Source organism: Chiloscyllium punctatum, chromosome 20, assembly GCF_047496795.1.
Source record: "Chiloscyllium punctatum isolate Juve2018m chromosome 20, sChiPun1.3, whole genome shotgun sequence".
Taxonomy (NCBI): Eukaryota; Metazoa; Chordata; class Chondrichthyes; order Orectolobiformes; family Hemiscylliidae; genus Chiloscyllium; species Chiloscyllium punctatum.
Window position 1 is genome coordinate 85,144,876 of NC_092758.1, and position 25,617 is coordinate 85,170,492.

Below are 25,617 nucleotides of genomic sequence, written 5' to 3' on the forward strand. Positions count from 1 at the left end.
GGGTGAGTACATGAACAGGAAATGTTTGGAGGGATATGGAGCAGGAGCAGGCAGATGGGGCTAGTTTAGTTTGGGATTATGTTTGGCATGGACTGACTGGACCGAAGGGTCTGTTTCTGTGCTGTACGACAATGTGGTGTATGGTCAGGAAGGCTGCTTCAAGGCTTCAGGCGAAAGTGGGTACTGCAGATGCTGGAGATTAGACTCAAGATTAGAATGGTGTTGGAAAAGCACAGCAGGTCAGGCAGCACCCGAGAAGCAGTGCTTCAAATCAATGTTTCAGGCAAAAGGACAGAGTTCCTGATGAAGGACTTTTGCCCGAAACATCAATTTTCCTGCTCCTCAGATGCTGCCTGACCGGCTGTGCTTTTCCAGTACCACTCTCATCTCTGCTCCAGGACTTCATACCAGCGACAGTGAGAGGTCAAAGATATTGCTCTGAGATGGGATGGAAGGAGACCTGTTGGAATTCTCTTGCATCTGCGGCCCTCGCTGATCCAGGGGTGAAACGTTTTGAAGATGCTCAGTCTGTAACCTAACCAGGTCAGCCACAATGGAGCTCTCTGTAATCATCAACATTGGAACCCTTGGCAGTGTATTTAAGAGACCTGATTGCACATTGGATGGAAGCTACAGGTGAAGAACATGATATTTCCTGAGTACTCAGGGCAATATCTCAGGATAGCAACATCTAGGAGCCCAGGTCTTACACATCCTAAAAGGGGGCTCAGCATTTCACTGATATTTGTAGGGGATGCCAGCATCACTCCAAATACGCATCATTCTATTACTCCCTTCACTTTAAATTGGCACACACAGCAGCAAGTGTTTGTTGATGCACATTGTCATGTATCTCAGTATGAACAGCCACATAGGAACATAAGAAAGTAGGAGCATGAGTAGGCCATTCGGCCCATCGAGCCTGCTCCACCATTCAACAAAATCCTGACTGATCTTTGGTCGGCATGGACGAGTTAGACCGAAGGGTCTGCTTCCGTGCTGTACACCTCTCTGACTTTATGACTCAGCTCCACTTACCTGCCTGCTCACCATAACCCACAATTCCTTTGCTGCTGAAAAGTCTACCTTTGCCTTCAAAATATGCAGTGACACAGCCTCAACTGCTTCACTGGGCAGGGAATTCCACAGATTCACAACCCTTTGGGTGAAGAAGTTCCTCCTCAACTCATCTGCTCTCCCTTATTTTGAGGCAATGCCCCCTAGTTCTAGTTTAACCCTCCAGTGGAAACAACCTCCTTGCTTCTATCTTATCTATTCCTTTCACCATTTGGCTTGTTTCTATAAGATTCCCCCCTCATTTTTCTAAATTCCAGTGAGCACACACAGTCAGTCTACTCAACCTCTACTCATAAGCCAACCCTCTCAACTCCTGAATCAAATTAGTGAGCCCCCTCTGCACCCCCTGCAGCGCCCGCGCATCCTTTCTCAAGTAAGGAGACTAAAACTGGACACAGTATTAATTCAGCTGCAGCATGAGGCCATACCGAGAGTACTGTCTACAGTTTTGGTCTCCTTACCGAGCTGCAGGCCCAGTGAAATCAAAGGAAATCACCATTCAGAACCACCTTCAAGTTGTTCACACCCTACAGTCCTGATTTCAGTCTGCAGCGTACATCAAGTAGGATGAGGGCTACGGTGGTAGTATCCTTATCCCTAAGGCAGGAGGCCTGGGTATAAGACCCACCTTTTCCAGAGGAGTGCAATGAACGGGTGGATGAGAAAATATCTCGAGCAAGAGGGCAGACGGAAGAATTACGTCCATGCGCAGGGGGCTCAACACTTTTGAAGGCTGGGGCCGAGAACTCAATTTGACGGGCTGAGGATGTCGGCAGGTACAGGGAATCCCAAAGACTCCAGAAACTATATCAGTAAATTAGCAATATTCCCAGACCTTCTTTTCCAGTGCTCACACCCACGTCTCAGAAGCATCTGGAAAACTGGTGAATCTGAAAAGCTGAGGTTAGAGGTGGGTTGGCGAGTTGTCTTGGACATGGTGACCCAGTGGTAAGCGCGGCCGCCTAACAGTGCCAGGGACCCAGGTTCAATTCCAGCCTCAGTGTGGCATTTGCACATTCTCCTCAGGTCTGCGCGGGTTTGCTCCGGTTTCCTCCCACAGTCCAGGGATCTGCAGGTTAGATGGATTGTTGGGTGGGTTAGCCATGGGAAAGGCAGATTTACAGAGATTGGGTGGGATGCTCTTCAGAGGGTCAGTGTGGACTCAAGGGGCCGAATAGCCTACTCCCACACTGTAGGGATTCTATGTTGAAGCGACTCCTCCAACATGTATGATAGTCCCAGTCTCTTTCCAAACCAAATCACTAAAATGTGCATTTTGCTTGATGGGATTCTTAAACAAAATTCTGAAGCAGGACTTGAAACATTAACTCTACTTTCCCTCTCCACAAATGCTGCCAGACCTGCGGAGTTTCTCCAGCAATTTCAGTTTTTGTTTCATTTCAAGTCCAGGCTACGTTCAAACAGACGGAATCACAGAATCCTTCAGTGCAGATGACAACACAGGATTTGTGTTTTCCTCGAAATAATGAGGCTGTTAGCACCGGAATTGGTCTCCATCAGAACTGACTGCAGAGTAACATGGGCCAAGCAATTGAAATTAATTTTATTTTCATTATTTCCAGTTCTCTCCATTCTCCGCCATAAGCAAAAAAGTAGGGGGTTGAGAGACACTAACTACAACTCCCATCCAGTCTCTAAATTATGAACTACCTCAATGTGCTCTAACTTTAATTATGGAGGTAATTGCAACATCCGTAGAAACCCCACAATGTGGAAGCAGGCCACTCAGCCCATCGACTTCACATCAACCCGCCAAAGAACATCCCACACAGACCCACCTTGCTACCATATCCCTGCATTTCCCATGGCTAACCCACCTAGCCTGCACCTCCCTGGGACAATTTGGCATTGCCAATCCACCTAACCTTCGCATCTTTGGATTGTGGCAGGAAACTGGAGCACCTGAAGGAAACCCACGCAGATGTGGGGAGAATGTGCAAACTTCCACACAGAAAGTCAACTGAGGCTAGAATCGAACTAGGGTCTCTGGCACTGTGAGGCAGCAGTGCTAACTAGCGAGCCACTGTGCCACCCCAAATGACAATGATATAAATGGTTAGACAATTTACATCTGTTCAGTTTGACTGGCTGGAAACTCTGCTATTCTTTGAGCATCATTGGAATATTAATGTCGCCCAGAACCACTGGAACAGGCAGTCGAGAACTTGGCGAGAATTGACAATGCAGAGTCTCCCAGATAACTTCTTCAATTCCTGGAGTAGTTCTTGAACCTAAATCTCTGCTGCCAAACAGCCCAAATGAACAAAGAATCCACAGCATTCAGACACTGACATAGAGTCGTAGAGATGTACAGCATAGAAACAGACCCTCGGTCCAACTCGTCCATGCAGACCAGAAATCCTAGCCTAACCTAGTCCCACCTGCCAGCACCTGGCCAATATCCCTCCAAACCCTCCCTATTCATATACCCATCTAGATGCCTTTTAAATGCTGTAATTGTACCAGCCTCCACAACTTCCTCTGGCAGCTCATTCCATACACGCACCACCCTCTGCATGAAAACGTTGCCCCTTCGGTCCCTTTTAAATCTTTCCCCTCTCACCTTAAACCTATGCCCTCTAATTCTGGACTCCCCCATGCTAGGAAAAAGACCTTGTCTATTTATCTTATCCAAGCCCCTCATGATTTTATAAACCTCTATAAGGTCACCCTTCAGCCTCCGGCGCTTCAGGGAAAACAGCCCCAGCCTGTTCAGCCTCTCCCTGTAGCTCAAGCCCTCCAACCCTGGCAACATCCTTGTAAGTCTTTTCTAAACCCTTTCAAGTTTCGCAACATCCTTCCAAAAGCAGGGAGACCAGAATTGAACACAGTATTCCAAAAGTGGCCTAACCAACGTTCTGTACAGCCGCCACGACTGAGATATTAACCATGAAGCTAAGTGAATTATTGAGGGGAGAATGTGCACATGTTTTCAGCAAGTGTTCTCAGCTTGCAAAAAGATCTACTCCCCCGAGTGTTAATATTGAAAAGTAAACTCTACTTAAGCCAGCACATTCCTTAACACCAATCCACACTTCCACAATGATGACAAACATCCTCCAAAAATAACAAGTTCTGAATTAATCAGGGTGACGGGTGCCAAGAAAATGTTCCGATTTAGTGTTAACAGTCACCATTCACAGGCCGTTTAACAACATGGATTTCCATAAAATACAGGGCCCTTTTATTCAGCTTTGATTTGAGAAGAATGAGGGTGCAACATCTTGTGGCTTCTATCAGGTCACACTGCCAGTTTAGTACCATATACTTATTTGGGCTCAAGACCCATTAGGAACAGGATGACAACACTCCAAACGAATAATCTTCACAATTCACAGCTTTCCAGCCTTTGCAATGAAAGCCGTGGGCTATACATACAAAACAGCGTATGAATTAGCCTCCAATGAAAACTTTGGTGTGCTCCATAATTGTACGTTGATGACGCCTTTTCCCAGAGATACTGCCGCAGTCGGAGTGCAAGTGGTCTGCGCAATTATCTTTAGAATGGACTAAAATACTAATCAGGAGAAAGTGAGGACTGCAGATGCTGGAGATCAGAGTCAAAAAATGTGGTGTCAGTAAAGCACAACAGATCAGGCAGCATCTGAGGAGCAGGAACAGCATTTCTAATAAAGGGCTTAACCCGAAACGTCGACTCTCCTGCTCCTCAGATGCTGCATGACCAGCTGTGCTTTTCCAGTGCCACACTTTTTGACCGAAATATTAATCAGTGCACCTACCACTGACCTCCAAGTGACCTTTGTTTTATTCATTTTTGGTACACGGGCCTCCTGGTAACCCAGGACTATGACGTATTACCAGTTCTGGCCATGAAAAAACATGGACTGAATCGAGTGCTACTTTGGCTAACTGGTGGCTGCGGCAAGCTTTTGGAAGTTTTTCGCCGTAAGGTCTAGTGAGATTTCTCATTGCATTTTACACTTGTCTCATTAACTACCTACACTGCCCTCTTTACATAGAGAGTGGTAAGGGTGTGGAATGCCCTACCTGCTAATGTAGTCAACTCAGCCACATTAGGGAGATTTAAACAACTCTTAGATAAGCACATAGATGATTTTGGGATAGCGTAGGGGGACGAGCTGAGAAGAGTTCACAGGTCAGTGCAACATTGAGGGCCGAATGGCCTGTTTTGTGCTGTATTGTTCTATATTCTATGTTCTATGGTATCTCAGACATCCTATTCCACCCCCATCCTAGCGCACCATTCCTAGAACAACTCAGCACCTGCCCTGGAATGGACCGCTGTCCCTGACACCAGTGCCATCTGTAAAACGACTAGACCCAGCTGCCGGAGGAACGCCAAGCAATGAAGGAAGAGGGTCAATGCCCTTCTCCACTCGGCCAGCTTCAGTGCCACCACATCCTCTCTGATCACTTACACTCATTCTATCTCAGCAGCTTCTATCTAAACCTCAAGCACTCTCACTTTTTTCTGTGACATCTCTCCCACTCACCCCCATCCACCCAAACTCCAAACGCCATGAATGCTTTACACCCTCTGCATTGCCTACGCGCTTACTCAGGACACTTCCCCCATCTGTACCAAACGTTAAAGCTGTTCCACCCACTGTCATCTCCCTTAAAACATAAGACTACAGAGGAGCAGAAATTAGGTCATTCGGCCCATCGAGTCTGTTCTGCCATTCAATCATTACTGATAAGTTCCTCAACCCCATTCTTCCACCTACTCCCCGTAACCTTTCATTCCCGAGAACTTTCCCATCTCTGTCTTAAATAGACTCAAATATAAGATGTCTATCCCCGTCATATTACAGGAGGAACGCAGCCCACAAGAGGGCGGAAAGAGTCGAAGTGGATGATGGGCTGTCTGACATATGGCCTGTTACATGGAGATCATCCCGATCCTGACCACTTCAAGTGCTGACTGACCATGCCCAAGCCACTGGACTGCTAGCAGAGGCTGCTCTTCGGTTATTGTGTTGGGAACCCCTGACCAAAGGCTTGACTTGATTTGACGGAGGTCTGGTGTCAACCATGGCCAACATCCTGGCTTTGTGACTGTGTTAAGCAGCAAGATAATGCAGCAGTACCGTGAGCCTGCTATCTCTAGCTAAGAGGCTCAAGTGTGCAGAGGAAAGGCAATACAAGGCAGGTATGCGGTAAGCAGCCAGGTGGACTCAAAGTCAGTGAGTGAGCACTGTGACAGTACGCAAACAGGCAGCCTGTTCCAGACCATGAGCTGGGTTATACAGCATTACAGTGATGAGTACTGGTATTGTATTGAAATGCAGAAGCATCCTGTTTTATATGGATCGGAGATGTGTAATAAGGGTTATCAGAGGCTGAAACATGAAATCATACAATCCCGATAGGCTATTCATCCCATCGATTCCACACTGACCCTCTGAAGAGCATCCTAAGGCAGCATGGTGTCTCAGTGGTTAGCACTGCTGCCTCACAGCTCCAGAGACCCAGGTTCGATTCCAGCCTCGGGCGACTGCCTGTGTGGAGTTTGCACATTCTCCCTGTGTCTGCATGGGTTTCCTCTGGATGTTCTGTTTTCCTCCCACAATTCAAAGATGTGCTGGTCAGGTGAATTGGCCATGCTAAATTGCCCATAGTGTTCAGGGGGTATGTAGGTTAGGTGCATTAGTCAGGGGTGAATATAGGGTGGGGGAATGTGTCTGGGTGGGTTCCTCTTCGGAGGGTCGGTGTGGACTTGTTGGGCCAAATGGCCTGTTTCCATACTAGAGAATCTAATCATATCACTCAGACCTAACCCTCTATCCCATCCCTGTAACCCCGCATTTCCCATGTACTACTAAGACTTTATAAAGCTCTGGTTAGGCCCCATTTGGAGTACTGTGTCCAGTTTTGGTCCCCACACCTCAGGAAGGACATACTGGCACTGGAACGTGTCCAGCGGAGATTCACACGGATGATCCCTGGAATGACAGGTCTAGCATATGAGGAACGGCTGAGGATACTGGGGTTGTATTCGTTGGAGTTTAGAAGATTAAGGGGAGATCTAATAGAGACGTACAAAATAATACATGGCTTTGAAAAGGTGGATGCTAGAAAATTGTTTCTGTTAGGCGAGGAGACTAGGACCCGTGGACACAGCCTTAGAATTAGAGGGGGTCATTTCAGAACGGAAATGCGGAGACATTTCTTCAGCCAGAGAGTAGTGGGCCTGTGGAATTCATTGCCACGGAGTGCAGTGGAAGCCGGGACGCTAAATGTCTTCAAGGCCGAGATTGATAGGTTCTTGTTGTCTAGAGGAATTAAGGGCTACGGGGAGAACGCTGGCAAGTGGAGCTGAAATGCGCATCAGCCATGATTGAATGGCGGAGTGGACTCGATGGGCCGAATGGCCTTACTTCCACTCCTATGTCTTATGGTCTTATGGCTAGCCTACCAAGCCTTTCACATCCCTGGACACTACTGGCACATTTGCTTGGACAATCCATCTAACGTCCACATGTCTGGAGGCTGGAGCACCTGGAGCAAACCCATGCAGACATGGGGAGAATGTGCAAACTCCACACATTTGACCAAGGGTGGAATCGAACCCAGGTCCCTGGCGCTGTGTGAACCACACATCAGATGTCAATGTCCATGGACATGGGTTGTATGTCTTTGATGACCATGCCCATTGAGCGTGCCTTGAAATGTAAGTGTCTGCTGTCCAGCCTGGTCATGTTTCGGTACAAGTGGTGAGTGGAAGTTGTCAGCTACCTGGTCTGCTTTCCATGTCAAGAATTCTCAATGTTCTGGATGTAGGTTTGCTCACGGAGCTAAAAGGTTTGTTTTTAGACGTGTTGTCCCCATACTAGGCAATATCATCAGTGAACCTCTGGCAAAGTGCTCGTGTTTATGTCCCGTTTTCTATTTATGCATTTGGGTTTCCTTGGGTTGGTGACATCATTTCCCATGTTGATGCCATTTCCTGTGTTGGTGATGCCATGTTCTGTTCTCTTTCTCAGAACCTCAACCTAAGCTACAAATCTTCTCAAAATTCACTAATTCTCAATACCTAGCTGGTTTGGCAGATTTGACAAGAGAGAAAGCTGAACAGTGATGAGGTGAACTGTGGAGTTAATAAAGCATTTAACAAGCTATGATCCCCCTTAACTGAAAACTGGCTGATACCCTAGCGAGAAACTTATCTTGACAACAGCTGATGCACAAAGGATGCAATGTGTTGCTCCCAATGTTGGGGAGGCACAGTGGTTAGCATTTCTGCCTCACAGCACTGGGGACTCAGGTTTGAGTCCAGCCTTGGGAGACTGTCTGGGTGGAGTTTGCACATTCTCCCCATGGGTGGTTGAATGTGCAGGTTTCCTGTGTAGGTTTCCTCAACATACTCCAAAGATGTGAAGGTTATGTGGATTGGCCGTGCCAAATTGCTCTGTAGTGTCTAGAGATGTGTAAGCCAGGTATATTAGCCATGGGAAATGCAGGGATAGGGAAAGGGGTTTGGCCAGGGAGGGAGAGTTCTTTCGAAGATCGGTGTAGACTCGACGGGCCAAATGGCCTGCTTAGATATTGCAGGGATTCTATGTCAAGTTAGGCTTCAACAGGCAAGTCTACCACAGAACTTACTACAGCCCGGGTCGTTCAGGCTTCTGAAAGATTCCAACCCATAACATTTTTCAAACAGAATTAGATTGGGAAGTATGTCAACATGTACCTTAACACCTTCTTGCATACAGTAGATCTGAAGGGCACTCACACCGTCTGAGAAAGGAGTAATCTGGAGGTTAAAGGCTGGGGATCTTCTTTCCCTCTCCTGCGAACAGAAAAAGGCCAATTACAAACTGTCTATTCAACCATATTGCTCCAAGTTAATCCACAACGTGTAGGTTAGTGCTTCGGGTGGATTCATTTATGTGGCCAGTAAGGTGTAGCCTGTCAACAGAGGGGCCAGGGAGAAATATTTTTGCGGAGCCCCGTAGTACAGCAATGGTACAGGTTAAATGCAGAATAAACTGAGGTCAAAACAACGTATGCACTTCGAAACAATTCACTGCACGCCAACAGATGCTTCTGAGAATCATGTGGAGGCTACAAAAATGCAAGCGTTCTTAACACTCTTGGATGACGTTACAGGAAGAAACAAATCCCATGTTAATAAGGCAACCTCTCCAGTTCCAGCATGACATTGCCAATTCTTACATTAACAACCATTTGATGGCTTCCAGGGAAATTGAGAAATTGTGTTCAATTTCAAGAAGACAGATCATTTAATTTCACTCAGGGTGTTTGAAACTGTCATAACAGTAAGGACACTTTAGTCCCATTGTTCTGGTCTGAGTTCACATTAGGTTGTGGGTGTGAAAAGTGACTTACGTCACTGACCATAATTAGCTGCAATCCACAAAGAGATCATTGGCACCTATCCCTGTTCGTGAGACAAACAGACCAAGTGGTTAATGTAGCTATGGGGGCAACACCCACATTAAACATGGACATGGCAAATAGGTAGATCACCCCAGCCAGAGCAAGGATTGAACACTTAGTGTCATCTTCATTATGCACCAAACTTTAGCCATTTAACCAGGTGAGTTAACTGACCCCTATATCACTGACTATCCACGTTTACAGCTAGTGTACATAGCACATAAATGCTATCATTACTGCTAAATAAATCAGGCCAGCCAAGGACACAATGTGTCAAGGGAGGGGGCAAAAAAGAATTTGCATTTAAATAAAATACTTGAAGCAGTTTGCCAGTAATGTGAATTTAAGAAAAACTGGAATAATTCTTCTAATGAAGGTCTACGACAGCCTCCACCTGTTTCATGCATCTCAGACTGGGAAGTGAATTGAGTATAATTCAGAAACAACAACGTTATTGTCATCAGATTGTATAATTTTAGGCATATTTCTAAATTTAGACCATACAATATCGGAAAAAATGAGGACTGCAGATGCTGGAGATCAGAGTGGAAGAGTGTGGTGCTGGAAAAGCACAGCCAGTCAGGCAGCATCTGAGGAGCAGGAGAGTCAACATTTTGGGCATAAGCCCTTCATCAGGAAGCTTTGCATGAGAATGTGACAATAGGAGATGAGGTTACCCTGCAAAATTACCAATGGCACACTTGAGTTTTCAAAATACGTGCCTCTTAACTTTCCGCCCTGAGCCTACCCTGTCTGGGTGTGGTCCTGGTCAACACGAGCTGCCTCTCCTGGTAGGCACTGAAATGGGCATGACTTGCCCCAAGTTGACAGCTCTCTGAGCTTCTCTTACTCAAAAAGGTTCAGGTGCCATAGTGGCGTGGAACTGGCATGAATGTTGGCAGCTCGAAATTGTGTGGAGGCCTTCCTCGAATCTTGGCCCTGACCCAGTTGAAAATCCACCCCTCAACATTCTGCTGATTGTTATTGAAAATGTTCACCTTGCTCCCTTGAACTATATAATGAAGTCTGCCTCTCCCTGCACTTTTATTTTAAACCTGCCTGGTGAGACGCCCAGTGGATAAGCTAACAGTATCCTGCTCCTCGGATGCTGTCTGAACTGCAGTGCTTTTCCAGCACCACTCTAATCCAGAGCCCAGTGGATAAGGTAGTTACACTGACCCATCCCATTGTTGGGAATGTCTCCAGTGGCCAACTACAGTCAGGTATCACTCTATCCAGTTACTCCCACTGGCAGAAGGTTTACTGTAGTCTCCATCTGCTCCATGCATCTCAGACTGGCAAGCAAATGGAGTGTAGGTCAATCCCCTAAGCTGATTACATCTCTCTGATGCTGCATGTGTGTAGCATTGTACTCCATGCTTTTAGAAGATAGAACAGTACAGCACAGGAACAGATCCTTCGGCCCACCCTGTCTATGTCAACCATGACACCACTCTAAACTAATCCCATTTGCCTGCACATGGTTTGCTTCTCTCTATTCTCTCCTGTTCAAGTGCCTCTTAAACACTGCTGACATGTCTTCTTCTACCCCCTCCCCTGGTAGTGGGTTCCAGGCACCCACCCACCCTCTGTCCAAAAAAAACTTCCCTGACACATCTCCTTTAAACTTAACCCTTTTACCTTAAACCTATGCTCCCCAGTATTTGATATTTCAACCTGCGAAAAAGATTCGAATATATACCTTATCCTTACCTCTTGTAATTTTGTACACTTCTATCAGGTTCCCCCCTCGGCCTCCGATGTTCAAGTGAAAGTTTGTTCAACCTCTCCAGGCAACATCTCTTTTACATCCTCTCCAAAGCCTCAACATCCTTTGTATAACCTCAACAATCTGACTGACACTCTACCAAGTTAGTCAGTGCTAGTTTTTTGAACATGCATCTTTTCTAAGGGGCAGCACGGTGGCTCAGTGGTTAGCACTGTTGCCTCATCGTGCCATGGACCCAGGTTCGATTCTAGCCTCGGGTGATTGTCTGTGTGGAGTTTGCACATTCTCCCAGTGTCTGCGCGGGTGTCCTCCGGGTGCACTGGTTTCCTCCCACAATCCAAAGATGTGCAGACTAAGTGGATTGGCCATATTAAATCATCAATAGCATCCAGCAATGAATAAATTAAGTGGATTAGCCATGGGAAATGCAGGGTTATAGGGATACAATAGGGGTGCAGGTTGGATGCTCTTTGGAGGGTCGGTGTGGACTTGATGGGCCGAATTGCCTCTTTCCGCACTGTAGGGATTCGGTGAGATCAAACGCTCTCAGCTTGGGTTGATGGTGTTTAGCTATTGATAGACAAAGCAACACAATTGAGTGGGATAAGCTGAATCAGCTGAATGATCCTTTCCTTACTGCAGCTGTACAGCAATGCTGCCATTCTCTATCAAGTTAAATTCAGAAGAAACTCTGAAGCATCATCATCTTTTCCCATCCCACTTCCACCTCACCACACAAAGCCATCCTCTATTCATGTGCTAACCATCTTGAGGTTTGGATTAGCATCAATACAGCTGCAATAAAGGATTGTGTTGGGTGGGGGAAGGCTTCCCTCTGTTCTTAATGTTCTTGATTTGTTTTAGCTTTGTCCTGTCAGCCAGCGAAAACCCAATTTACACGAGGTAATTCCTCCCCTGAAATATGGATGGCAAAAATCTCTCAAACAGTGAAACTTGAAAAGTGTTCCGAAAAGATTTACAAATATGTTGCCAGGGTTGGTGGACTTGAGCTAAAGGGAGGGGAAGGGGCTATTTTCCCTGGAGTGTCGGAGGCTGAGGGGTGACATGATAGAGGTTTATCAAATCATGAGGGGCATGGATAGGGTAAATGGGCAAAGTCTTTTCCCAGGGTTGGGGGAAACCAGAACTAGAGGGTTTGATTTAGGGTGAGAGGAGAAATAAATAAGAGACATAAGGGGCAACCTTTTCACACAGATGGTGGTACGTGTATGGAATGAGCTGCCAGAGGAGGTGGTGGAGGCTGGTACAATTACAACATTTAAAAGGCATCTGGATGGGTTTATGAATAGGAAGGGTTTGAAGGGATATGGGCTGGGTGCTAGCAAATGGGACCAAATTAGGTTAGGATATCTGGTCGGCATGGACGAGTTGGACCGAAGGGTCTGTTTCTGTGCCATAGTTCTCTATGAGTCTATAAATATTGGATCATTGTTCCACACAACATTCAAACGCAACATCATTTCACCTCGAGTTCCAGGATGCGGAATTCTAACAACTCATTCTGATCCCGAGAGTCCTGAACCTCTTGCTGCAGCTGGGCTACCTCGGCATCCAGTTTCTCAATCTGGAAGAAATAATGGTGAAACTTTCAATGTAACTCACTGGAGCTGATCTCTTCCCACTTGTTGGTGAGAGAGAGGCACTGTTGTGCACACGAGCAGCTTTCGAGAAGCTTTCCCTTGTGTACTTAAGGTTAACAAGTCAGACTCTGTCACAATACAAATCACAATACAAATGTGATGAAAGAGAAGTCTGTTCGGTTTGCATCTTGCGTTGAATACCACATTCCTTCAACAATTGTGTATTGATATAGCTTTAAAAGCCAGCAGCTAACTTTTACAAAACATGAAAATGCTTTTCCAGCAATTTCTGATGAAATGGATGGCTTTGTTCAGAATCTAACTCGAAATTAGTCTCATGGCAATAGCAATGAGTCAAGGAATAGCTTTGCTGAACCTATAATTTATGTAGCAACAGGCAGTGCATTTCATTTCTGTAATAACATTTCTGCTCTTCCCTGGAACGCAACAGAGAGTATACCACTCTCCCACACACAAGGCCTTCCAAATATTTCTGTCTACAGACCACATGTTTTCATGTTCAAGGGGCCACGTGTAAGAAAGAATGTTCTACCTGAGTAGTCATGAGCCTACCACCTCCCTCGCCACTCTTTGTTCAATTCTTTTTCACTTCTTCATGGGATATGGACATTGCTGGCTAGGTCAGCACTCATTCCCATCCTTAATTGCCCAGAGGACAGTTGGCAATGGGTCACATGTAGGCCAGACCGGAACAGGACAGTAAATATCCTCTCTAAAGGACATTAGTAAATACAGGGCGATCCCTGTATCCGCGGGTCCTGTTACCTGCAATTTCAATTACCTGCGGCTTTCCGTGGCCCAAACATATAAAAGGGAATGTTCCAGAACCAGAGACCAGGAGGCTGCTGGGAAGGTTTACTTCCCATTTAAATGAATGGGTCCACTCCTATCCGCAGTTTCGGATGGTTGGTCTTGAAACGTATTCCCCACAGGTACAAGGGATCTACTGTAGTTGGGTTATTAACAACAATTATTAATTCATTGAACTGCAGTTACAAATGGAATGATAAAGAGTAGAGTCAGTTTAGAGTCACTATGTTCTCCATCAATCAAGCTTTTTAACTCAGATTTTCATCATCAGATTCAAATTTCGTTTCTTTTAAATGAACACCGTGGGCGGCACGGTGGCACAGTGGTTAGCACTGCTGCCTCACAGCGCCAGAGACCCGGGTTCAATTCCCGCCTCAGGCGACTGACTGTGTGGAGTTTGCACATTCTCCCCGTGTCTGCATGGGTTTCCTCCGGGTGCTCCGGTTTCCTCCCACAGTCACAAAGATGTGCAGGTCAGGTGAATTGGCCATGCTAAATTGCCCGTAGTGTCAGGTAAGGGGTAGATATAGGGGTATGGGTGGGTTGCGCTTCGGCGGGGCGGTGTGGACTTGTTGGGCCGAAGGGCCTGTTTCCATACTGTAAGTAATCTAATCTAATCTATAAAAATCTTAACGGTCCATTCATTTGAATGACTCTCAAACTGTTGGTTCTGTTTACTCTTGACGCTCTGATTCAGGATGTGTTTGCCACTGAGGTGAGACTTCGAAAAGCAAAGCTTTACTGCCTTCCAGGTCCACACCGCACCAACGGGATAGAAACCGACCGTATAACTACATGGGCTGTTTGGACCTCAAAAGCCAGATCTCCAGTGTCCAGGAGGTGACTGGGACACAGGCTCTTCCACACACCAGGACCAAAACCCACATCAACAGATTCACACCAAAGAAAACAAGAAAACCTCCATAAAATAGTTATACATGGCAAGGGTTCCTCAATGGTTCCGTGAAGGGATTGGACTGAAAATACAAGTTAAGATTACTTAATATGAGGAGAAATAGCCTGACTTTTACGTGCAGGCTAAATCTTTCTTTTTTACATATTTGCTAAATCCAACTGCTTCAACCAAAATAAAAACTTGTCATAAGGTCTGGCAGCATCTGTGGAGAGAAATCAGAGTTGCATTTTGGTTCAAGTGGCCCTTCCTCAGAACCGGAAACATTAACTCTGATTTCTCCCCCCAGGTGCTGCCAGACCTGCTGAGCTTTTCCGGCAACTTCTGTTTCTGTTTCTGATTTACAGCATCCGCAGTTCTTGCAGATTTGTTTTGGAAAGCTTGTCATCACTTTCTCAATGACATGTATCACAATAGCAAGCAGCAATTATTACTAATCATGGCACTGCGCATAGGTTACTGTCCGCCATAGAGTTGACTCTTTATCGTTCCATGTGTAACTGCAGTTGGCAGTATAATAAATTTATCATTAGCAGTGTGCAAATCCTTCACGTTTTGTCCAGACAATGTTTAACCACATGACCAGTTTGCCCAAAGAGTGCGGAGTCATGGGGGAAGGGATAGCAATCCCGACTTGCCTCTCGCTCCTGAGGAGTGGAAGAGTCCTCATTATGTGGGGCTATCTACAACAGTACAGGCAAGATGTGGCAAAAACAGCCCAAGTGCACACAAAATATGCACACAAGTAATTATCGATCCAGAGGAAACGGCAAGTACAGACAATCAATAAATTCCAAATAATTGTACCACAATGGTGAACAATCATTAACTAGTTAAATCATGTTTATGGTGGCACAATGGCTCACAGGTTAGCACTGCTGCCTCACAGGACCACCCTCGGGTGACTGTGTGGAGTTTGCACATTCTCCCCGTGTCTGCATGGATTTCCTCCAGGTGCTCCAGTTTCCTCCCACACTCCAAAGATGTGCAGGTTAGGTGGATTGCCCATGCTAAGTTGACCATAGCGTTCAGGGATATGTAGGTTAGGTGCACTAGTCAGGGATAAATGAAGGGTAATGGATTTGGGTGGGATACGCCTTGGAGGGCCCGTTGTGGACTTATTGGGCCCAAGGACCTGTTTCCACGGTGAGGGAATTACAATTCTTATGTTTTTTTTCAAGTTTCCTTTGATCAGAGCAAGAACATAGAAATAGGGATGTTGGTCTCAAATAATCCAAACATCAAACAGGGAAAATGGGCTCGAAATAGTCTAAAAATGGAAACAAGTCCAAATGTTGTAAATCAGAAACACAAACAGAATTTGCTGGAAAAGATTAGCAGGTCTGATAGCATCTGTGGAGAGAAATCAGAATTAACCTTTTGGTTTGAATGACCCTTCCTCAGAACCCGTTGAGTTTTTCCAGCTGTTTCTCTAAATAATCAATGCAGCCAGCTGATTAATTACACCAGGAAGATAAAACACGTATATGCAGATACGTTGTTTGAGATTGATAGCCCAGAAGCTCTCAGCAAAAGAGCTGACAAGTTTGAGACCACCAACATATTTAGAATTAAACAAACATTTCCAAACAGCTTAGCTAAAAATGTTATAATGCCTGCAAGAGATTCAAAAGCAGACACCATGTGAGTGGTACTGTTATAAAGGTGTGATTTCACTGTACCTTTAAGAGAGTTAAAAGCTAGCAGAACTACCTGACGGCACCAAGTGTTCTGAACAAAATACAGAGGAACCTCGATCAGCTGAACGAGATGGGAGGTCACTATTTTGTTTGGATAATTGATTATTCGGTTAATTGATTCAATGCCTTTCCTCTAGGACTCGGAGTTTTCTATTAAGTCTGTTCCCCATTCAGGAGACTAGCAGCATCATAGTGTGCGCGAGCCCTCGCCCACCCCCCAAATCCTGTCCAAAACCGCCCCAAGCCCGCCCCCAAACCCTGTCCAACACTGCACCCTTGCCCGCCCCAAACACCACCCCCGCCCACTCCCCTCCCTCCCGTCCACCCCCAACCCCCCTCCGGGACAAGCAGACAGGACACCAACAAGACTGCTGTTGCTGCTATTGCCTTTTAGGGGGTGAGTCTCCAAATAGCGCGCGCGTGCGTGCGCGTGTGCACACACACAAAACATGTTACGGCAACTTTTTGACAGGTTCCATCTCCGTCCTGTACAGAACAATGTTATAGAGATTATCTGGGGAAGGGGGATTTAGGGCCCACCCTTGTGTAGAACCCCAGGGAAAGTGTGGGAAGAGAGAGAGAGGGGAGAAGGTGCCTGCGCTCCCATCAGTCCAGGACTATTCCAGGCAGCACTTTTAATCACTGTAAACCAAAGACACGATCAGTGTTGGACACACGTCTTTGATGTAATATTTCTGTTAGGACCTCGAGATCTCCTTCGGATAATCCGATTTTCGGATAATTGGTATTCGGATAATCTATGTTCCCCTGTATAATGTAACATGTGGTTCAGTAGCTAGGGTAGCTGGTTGCCTGGAAACAACAAAACAGATTTGGATTCGGCCAATCAATTTAAATTATACCCAAAAGAAATAAACTGCAATCAAGTTTGAATTGAGTATATTGACAATCTTAAAAGCCAATGACACAATCTGATACTTTTGGGGTTACAAGACTGAGGAAAATGGAACAGTTGAGAGGAGAACTGCCAAGCCACCAGCACCTGCAGACTGCCCAGAGAAAAGCTCTCTCAAAGGTACCTTTATCGATCAGAAACGTGTGAAGCAGAAATCCCTAAGATTAAGAAAAGAAGACCGAGGAAGAGAAGCTTCGATACCTAGCCTGTTTTCTGAAAACTTGAACTTTTGGTCAATCTTAGTCGGGGGTTTTTATAAGACTAGTACTGTAGAAGGGGAAGGTAAAAGATAGGTTAGAGGAAGGAGTTGTAAATAGTTATTAGTTAATTATTCTCTGTTACACCTTAAGAAATAAAGTTGTTAATTTTTGCTTGAAATAGTTCTTGGCCTCTCGAATTTTCACAGATTACTGCATGGGATAACTCTTTTCTGTGTTGCTGGTTTAACTTAAGTAGGAGGGTCTACCCCATGTCATAACAGTACCTTATCTAAAAGTTCCTGATTTCTTCTCATAAACAGTTGCTTTTCTTCAACCCATTTCGAATCCTGTTTTGGCCAGAGAGAACAAAAATAGAAGAGTATTAGAATAAATTCCTCCAGAAATGAGATTCATTTCAGCAGTATTTCAACTTTTTCAGCAAGTTACTTTTAAAGAAGCCTCTCCAGTATTTCTGTGTTTGGCTTCCATGCAATCCTTAGCCCCTCTATATTCCTCGAGGTTCTGCTCTCCAATTCTGAACAAAAGGCTTTCTCGTTAATTCATTCAGGATATGGGCACTGAGTAGATCGAGAGAAATGAGGACAGTGCATTTGCAGATCTTTGATAGAGGGTCAAGTTCTGCTCTCATGAACCTTATAAAACCTGACAATCTATGATGAAGCGCAACGTTAGCGAACGGGGAAGAGCATGTGACTTTGCCAATTTCAGCCAAGGCATGCTACGTGGAATCCAGTGAGATGGAAGCGAAATAAAAAATGATTATACTAGCAATTGATAATGCTGGAATTAATAGTCAAATGGGGAGGGGGAAGTTTATCAACAGCAGCTAGCATAATTTTGGACAGCTTACTACTACTTAAGTGTCTTGGTTGCCCTATCCTTTTAACTGGAAATGGGGAAGATCCAATGCTGCAAATCCACGGGTTTCCCAGCTGCCGTTCACCATGGAAACAAGATGGCAGCATCGTCTGCTCCCCCGGTTTCTTTTCTCTTTTTCTCTTCTTCTTTCTCTTTTTGGGTGTTGGGGAATGGAGGAGGCAAGGCCTGGACCAGAAGCCTGTGTGGGGGCTGCGAGTCCTGGAGGTGAGTCCTGGGCTAGAGGCCATTGTGAGAAGATGAGTCCCAGACTGGAGACGGTTGTGGGGAGATGGGTCTTGGCCTGGACGCTGGTGTGGGGAGATGGGTCTTGGCCTGGAGGCTGGTGTAGGGAGATGGGTTTTGGCCTGGAGGCTGGTGTGGAGAGACGGGCCTTGGCCTGGAGACGGTTGTGGGGAGATGGGTCTTGGCCTGGAGACGGTTGTGGGGAGATGGGTCTTGGCCTGGAGGCTGGTGTGGGGAGATGGGTCTTGGCCTGGAGGCTGGTGTGGAGAGACGGGCCTTGGCCTGGAGGCTGGTGTGGGGAGACGGGCCTTGGCCTGGAGGCTGGTGTGGAGAGACGGGCCTTGGCCTGGAGGCTGGTGTGGAGAGACGGGCCTTGGCCTGGAGGCTGGTGTGGAGAGACGGGCCTTGGCCTGGAGGCTGGTGTGGGGAGATGGGTCTTGGCCTGGAGGCTGGTGTGGAGAGACGGGCCTTGGCCTGGAGGCTGGTGTGGAGAGACGGGCCTTGGCCTGGAGGCTGGTGTGGAGAGACGGGCCTTGGCCTGGAGGCTGGTGTGGAGAGACGGGCCTTGGCCTAGAGGCTGGTGTGGAGAGACGGGCCTTGGCCTGGAGGCTGGTGTGGAGAGACGGGCCTTGGCCTGGAGGCTGGTGTGGAGAGACGGGCCTTGGCCTGGAGGCTGGTGTGGGGAGATGGGTCTTGGCCTGGAGGCTGGTGTGGGAAGAGGAGTCCCCGACTGGAGACATTGTGGGGAAATGGGCCCCTACACTGGAGACTGTCATGGGAGGAGAGTCCTGGGCTGGAGGCCTTCAAAGGGGAGACGAGACCCGGACCAGAGGCCGTCGTGAGTCCTGGACTGGAGGCTGTTGCAGGGAGAGGAGTCCCTTGTAGACTGGAGACAAGACCTTGCTCTTTGAAGCCTGAAATGGTGTGGAGACCTGACCCAGTGTGGTCTGGAGGATCAGTACTGGGCCAGACTGGGGTGAAGGGACTGTAATTTGAGTACTTTTTTTCCCTCCTTATTCTTATGCTGGTCATTTATTTACTATTCTTTCAATTCGGTAACAAATACTGCAGTATTGGTACCTAGGCATCTTGTGCCTAAGATGGCTACAAGTGGTGACATTGCAAATGTTTCACTGCACTCACCCGACTGCACATGACAATAAAACTCATTCAATCATTTAACCTGAACTACCAAGAGAAATCAAAATGCTGGGGAGAGATTGGAAAACAACGGGCCCATTTCTCGATAATATAAAGGTCAGCTGACCTTAAAGGGGAGTTCTCTTTTATTGCTTTGGGGATTTTTAAAGGAAACATTTCATTTCATGCAAAAACCATTGTGAGTGGAAGTGTGCCCTTTTTATGTACAAAAAACAGCATGAAACGGAGAAAAATCATATTCTGCCATCTTCATGGTAAAGTGCACATCCTGGCAACCATTTTCTAGGCATAACCTTGACAAAGTATTATGAATAGTGTGTGTTCAATTGTTCAATGTGTGTGTGAGTGTGTAAATGAGACAGCGAGAGAGCAAGGTTGAGTGAGCATGAGAGTGTGTGAGCATGAGTGTGTGAGTGTGTGTGAGTGACAATGAGAGACAGTGAAAGTATGTGCAGTTGGGAGTGTGTGTGTGTGTGTGAGGGATAGTGAGTGAGAGTGAGTGTGTTAATGAGAATGAGTGACAGTGAGTGTGTGAGTGAGAGTAAGAGTATGTGAGTGTGTGTGAGTGTGTGACAGTGAGTGACAGAGTGCGTGAATTAGAGCGAGCGTTTGCGAGAGTGTGTGTGAGTAAGAGTGAGAATGAGTGTATGTGAGTGAGAGTATGAATGACAGTGAGAGTGTATGAGTGACAGTGCGCAAGAGAGTGTGTGAGAGTGTGAGTGTGAATGTGTGTATCTGTGAGAATATGTATGTGTGTGTGTGTGGTTTGTGTGTGTTTGTTTGTGTGAATGTGTGTGTATTTGAGAGTGTGGGAGTGTGTGAGAGAATGTGAGAGAATGTGTGGGAGTGTGCGAGAGAGAATGTGAGAGAGTGTGTATGAGAGGGAGTGTGTGCGTGTGTGCGCATGTGTTTGTGTGAGAGTGAGAGAGAGAGAGAGAGAGAGAGAGACAGTGTATTATTACTATTGCTGTGATGCAGTTTGAGGACCTGAAACTGTCGGAATGAGAAAGTTGACATTCAAAACTCCACACAACACAAAACATAATTGGATCAAACAGCAGGTTTTTATTGTCATCTTTGTGTTGAGTAACTCTTTCAATTATGAACTGACGAACATGTCATAATTCCAATCCTCGAGTTTCCAGATTAAATCTGAAAGAAGGGAGGCCCCCAGCTGCAGTTTTTTACAAACGTCTTACCTGTCCTTTCTGAGCCAAGGCTTTTTCGAGGTCATCAATTTTAGCTTTACACCTGAGAACTTCAGCTTGTAATTGTTCATGAGCCTAATGAAACCAGGAAATAGTCATTAAAAACCATAAGGGAAGTAGTCTTGAGTGAAGGACTGTACAAAAGACAAGAAAATTCTCACTACGAACACTAGACTGCTTCTGATTTTACATCGTTAGAGACAAAAAAAAACTGCAGATGCTGGAATCTAAACTAGACAGGCAGGATTCTGGAAGAACACAGCAAGCCAGGCAGCAGCAGGAGGCGAAGAAGTCAACATTTTGGTTGTAACTGGAAGCAGGGTTACACCTGAAATGTTGACTTCTCCACCTCCTGATGCTGCCTGGCTTGCTGTGTTCTCCCAACCTCCTGCCTGTCTGATCTTACATTATCAGTACATTAAATTTGCATTGATAATTTGTGCAGTTTTTTTTGAAAATGTGGTAAAATGTAATAGAAGCGATTTAGTTCACATTTAAATTATGTGCAACACTTAAAGGGAGCACGGCTACAGCTAAGACCATAACAGAGTTGGTCTAATTGTAATCTAGAGGAAACGTGATGTTCACATTTTGGTTTTAGTAACACAAGTCATGTGTGTTTGAAGAGGAAGAGAATCTATTATCAATAAAAGGTCAACAGGAGAGATGGAAGGAGAAATCATGCATCAATTTGAATGACAATCTTTGCTGCTGCTGAGGAAGACTCAATTTTGTTGTTGGTCCACACTGCCAGCTGCTTCATTGGTATTAGCAATCATCTGATACCTCACCCAATTCACAACAATCAAACTGTTCAACTTTCACAGCCATCATAGCCAAAGCCCATTCAAATGACTTCCACTATCCATCCCACCGTATATTTCTATCAGACACCCCTGCACAATGATTACAAAAGAGAATGTTGTGCCTTTTCTGTTCTTCATTTTGATCAGGAATATGATTGTAACCTTCTACTTCTGCCTCACCTGAGGTCTCGTAAGTGCACAGAGAGTAGGGATGAAACCTGGGAGAGCTACTCATATATACAAAGTCATTTAGAGTCATTGAGATGTATAGCACGGAAACAGACCCTTCAGTCCAACTCATCCATGCTGTCCAGGTATCCTAGATAAATGTAGCCCCATATGCCAGCACTTGGCCCATATCCCTCTAAACCTTTTCTATTCATAAACCCATCCAGATGTCTTTTAAATGTTGTAATTGTACCAACCTCCACCACTTCCTCTGGCAGCTCATTCCATACATGCACCACCCTCTGCATGAACAAGTTGCCCCTTTGGTCCCTGTTAAATCTTTCCTCTCTCACTTTAAACCTATGCCCTCGAGTATTGGACACCCCTACCTTGGGAAAAAGACCTTGTTTATTTATCCCAACCATGCCCCTCATGATTTTATAAACCTATCAGTCTGCGACACTCTAGGGAAAACAGCCCTAGCATATTCAGTCTCTCCCTGTAGCTCAAACCCTCCAACCCTGGCAACATCCTTGTAAATCATTGCTGAACACTTTCAAGTTTCACCAGATTCCTGCTATGGCAGGGAGACCAGAGTTGAACACAATATTCCAATAATGGCCTCACTCATGTCCTGTACAGCTGCAATTTAGATTAGATTCCTACAGCATACAAACAGGCCCTTCAGCCCAACAAGTCCACACCGACCCTCCAAAGAGTAACCCACCCAGAACCATTCCCTTACCCTATATCTACCCCTGACTAATGCACCTAACACTATGGGCAATTTAGCACAGCCAATTCACCTGATCTGCACATCTTTGGACTGTGGGAGGAAACCCACGCAGACACGGGGAGAATATGCCAACTCTACACAGACAGTCGCCCGAGGTAGGACTCGAAGCCGGGTCCTGGCACTGTGAGGCAGCAGTGCTAACCACTGAGCCACTGTGCTGTCCATTACAGCATGCATATTTAATATACTTTCTATTTAATTGACAGATCATGAAAAATAACTTCTCATTACAGTCAGGGAACAATGCTGAAATATTTTTCACTATTTAACTGGAAATTTGAATCTGTGTGAAGATGCTCAGTTGATCTATTATTTAAGGATCATATATAAAAATGCACTTCTTTAGTGAGTTGTTAAACATAATTGATTGTCTTTTAAGCTTGTTATCAAGTTACCATCAAACATCACAATGTCAATAGCCTGGTTCTCCTATTAACAATAGCAGTAAGCAAATCAGTAATGTCATTCACCAATGATAGAGGTTACTATTCAGTCGGCAGTAATTTCTGCTTTACATACATAGTTTATTTTTAAAAAAAGACATTTGGGGAAAAAAAAACACGATTATCATGCACTTTGTTAACTTAAAGGAAACATTATAAGGGATTTTAATGATAACTTTGCAATTTGACATTGTGTTTGTAGCACCTATTGAGTGTCTCAGCATGTTCCACCTCTCTGTGATTCCCTATTGCGAGAGAAGGTGAATGTGGCAGCCATTGTTGGACACAGCAAAGTCCCAATCTAACAGCAATAATTTAATAGATTTGTTCACCTAATCGATAGTATTTGTTGAGCACAGAGCATTCAAAGTCTCTTATAATCTTCCAACTGTGGGTCTTCAATATTCACAACGCGGAAGGCAATGCATCTGCAACTTGCATGTGTGTAACACATTTACTGCTGTGAAATGCTACAGATTGAGCACTGCAGGTGAAGCACAGAGCCCCCAAGAGCACAGAATGCCCTCGCTACATTAATGCGTTAGTCTAGCTGTGAGCCTGGAGGGTGTTTTGAACCCATAACCTTCAAATTCAAAGAGTATTGTCAACTGAGCCAAGCTTACATGAGAGATCAAGCCTCCTCTGGTGAGGGACAATATGTCCAAATACAGAGAAAAGTTCCCTCAACTGTGCCTTAAATACGCAATGCTACATTCCTTCATTCCAGTGTGACATTTTCATTCCTTATTTCCCACACCAGCTGTCCTGTGACCTCTATGAGAAAGACTGTCAACACAGGTACACCTCTGTGCTGCGCCGAAACTGGAGTGGGACGCACCCTTCAATCAGTTGGAGCAGAATTTCATTTGGCAACCTGACATGTTTGGACGCCAGTCCCAGTGGTCAAGACTGGTGCTTTCCCCATTTTCCCAGAGTTGCTTCACTAATTCATCATTGGCCACACTTGAACATTTTGATTTGATAGTCACCTTTGCCTCCCGCTCTGCATCCAGGATCCCTCCCGTCTGCTCCTGCAGCAGCGCGTATGCTCTCTGGAGTGCTTGATATTCCCTCGTCAATTGCCTGAAACGGAGCTCAGATTCTTCAGCCGCTAGGCTCTTATGGAGAACAAAGAAGTGAATTAACTAACATGCATGATCAGTTTTCAAAGGAGGAAATATTTCGCATTTCACATTTAAAATACGAATTTCCAACAATTATAATAACTTGAAATTACAGTATGAAATACAATATCAGATATAGGACCACAAGTTGGCCTTTCAGTCCATCAACCCTGCTCCCCAACTCATTGAAATCATAGCTACTTTGATACTCCCCAATTCCACTTTCCTGCTTTTCATCTTGTTTCATTTAACTGCTAAAAAATGAGCTATATATCTTAGGCGCCATTTTATTGGTACTTCCCTCACAATGCGAGTTTATTAAATGCGATTTGGTTTTAATGCGAGTTGTGAATTGTGGATTTTTTTAAAATATAAAGTGAACTCCCGTTCACTGTTATGTGATTCCATCCCTGGCACTTACCTGAACAGCGAAATCCAGCCTCAGGATCCTCTGTCTGCAAAATGCAAATTCAGTGGAGACAGCTAAAGCAGGAATGCAATCCACTCTGCAAGCCTTGAACCTGAGCCGGAAACTGGGAATTGTCGACTACATTTAGAAGTAACTTTAGTTCAAACTGGGGGTGAATCGTGGGGAGGACTGGAATTCCGCATCAGGATCACATGGTCAGTTGGCTTTCTGGTGAAGAGCTTCATGATAGGTACTGTGTTGTAATCAGTGATTATAGTGTTAATGACTTACATTTATTGTATTATTTGATTAATGTTGGGTGGCACAGTGGCTCAGTGATTAGCACTGCTGCCTCACAGCTTCAGGGACCTGGATTCGATTCCAGCCTCAGGCAACTGTCTGTGTGGAGTTTGCACATTCTCCCCGTGTGTGGGTATTCTCCGGGTGCTCCGGTTTCCTCCCACAGTTCAAAGATGTGCAGGTTAGGTGGATAAGCAATGTTAAATTGCCCTATAGTGTTCAGGCATGAGTAGGTTAGGTACATTAGTCAGGGGAAATGTAGAGTAATAGGGCAGGGGAATGGGTCTGAGTGGGATACTCTTTGAAGTGAACTTGTTGGGCCAAATGTCAAGATTAGAATGGTGCTGGAAAAGCATAGCAGGTCAGGCAGCAACCTAGCAACAGGTAAATCGATGTTTTGGGCAAAATCATGTAGGGCTTTAGCTCAAAATGGTGATTTTCCTGCTCCTCGGATACTATCTGACCTGCTGTGCTTTTCCAGCACCACTCTAATCTTGACTCTGGTCTCCAACATCTGCAGTACTAACTTTCGCCTTGTTGGGCCGAATGGCCGGTTTCCACACTGTAGGGATTCTATGATTTAAAGATTTATGTAGATTGTGCTATCATTTGTATTGGGCTAACTACTATTTTTGTTGTGATTTCTACTGGAATTTCTACTGCTCTGCCCCTAACCCTGTTTTGTCCACAGGCCCCATTGTTTCTGT

General features: G+C 45.5%; 1 protein-coding gene across 4 annotated transcripts in view; it reads right to left on the reverse strand.

The window, feature by feature from the left end:
* The window catches only part of jakmip2 (janus kinase and microtubule interacting protein 2), a 280,290-nt gene that overhangs the window by 51,344 nt on the left and 203,329 nt on the right, over window positions 1–25,617 (reverse strand). For all 4 annotated transcript variants that reach the window (XM_072591148.1, XM_072591149.1, XM_072591150.1 and 1 more), the window contains 5 exons: window positions 24,067–24,195; window positions 20,856–20,939; window positions 17,658–17,720; window positions 12,699–12,797; window positions 8,774–8,872 (listed from right to left, as the gene is read on the reverse strand). In XM_072591148.1, coding sequence (XP_072447249.1) covers window positions 8,774–8,872; window positions 12,699–12,797; window positions 17,658–17,720; window positions 20,856–20,939; window positions 24,067–24,195 — 474 coding nt within the window. The remainder of the gene's footprint in view (window positions 1–8,773; window positions 8,873–12,698; window positions 12,798–17,657; window positions 17,721–20,855; window positions 20,940–24,066; window positions 24,196–25,617) is intronic.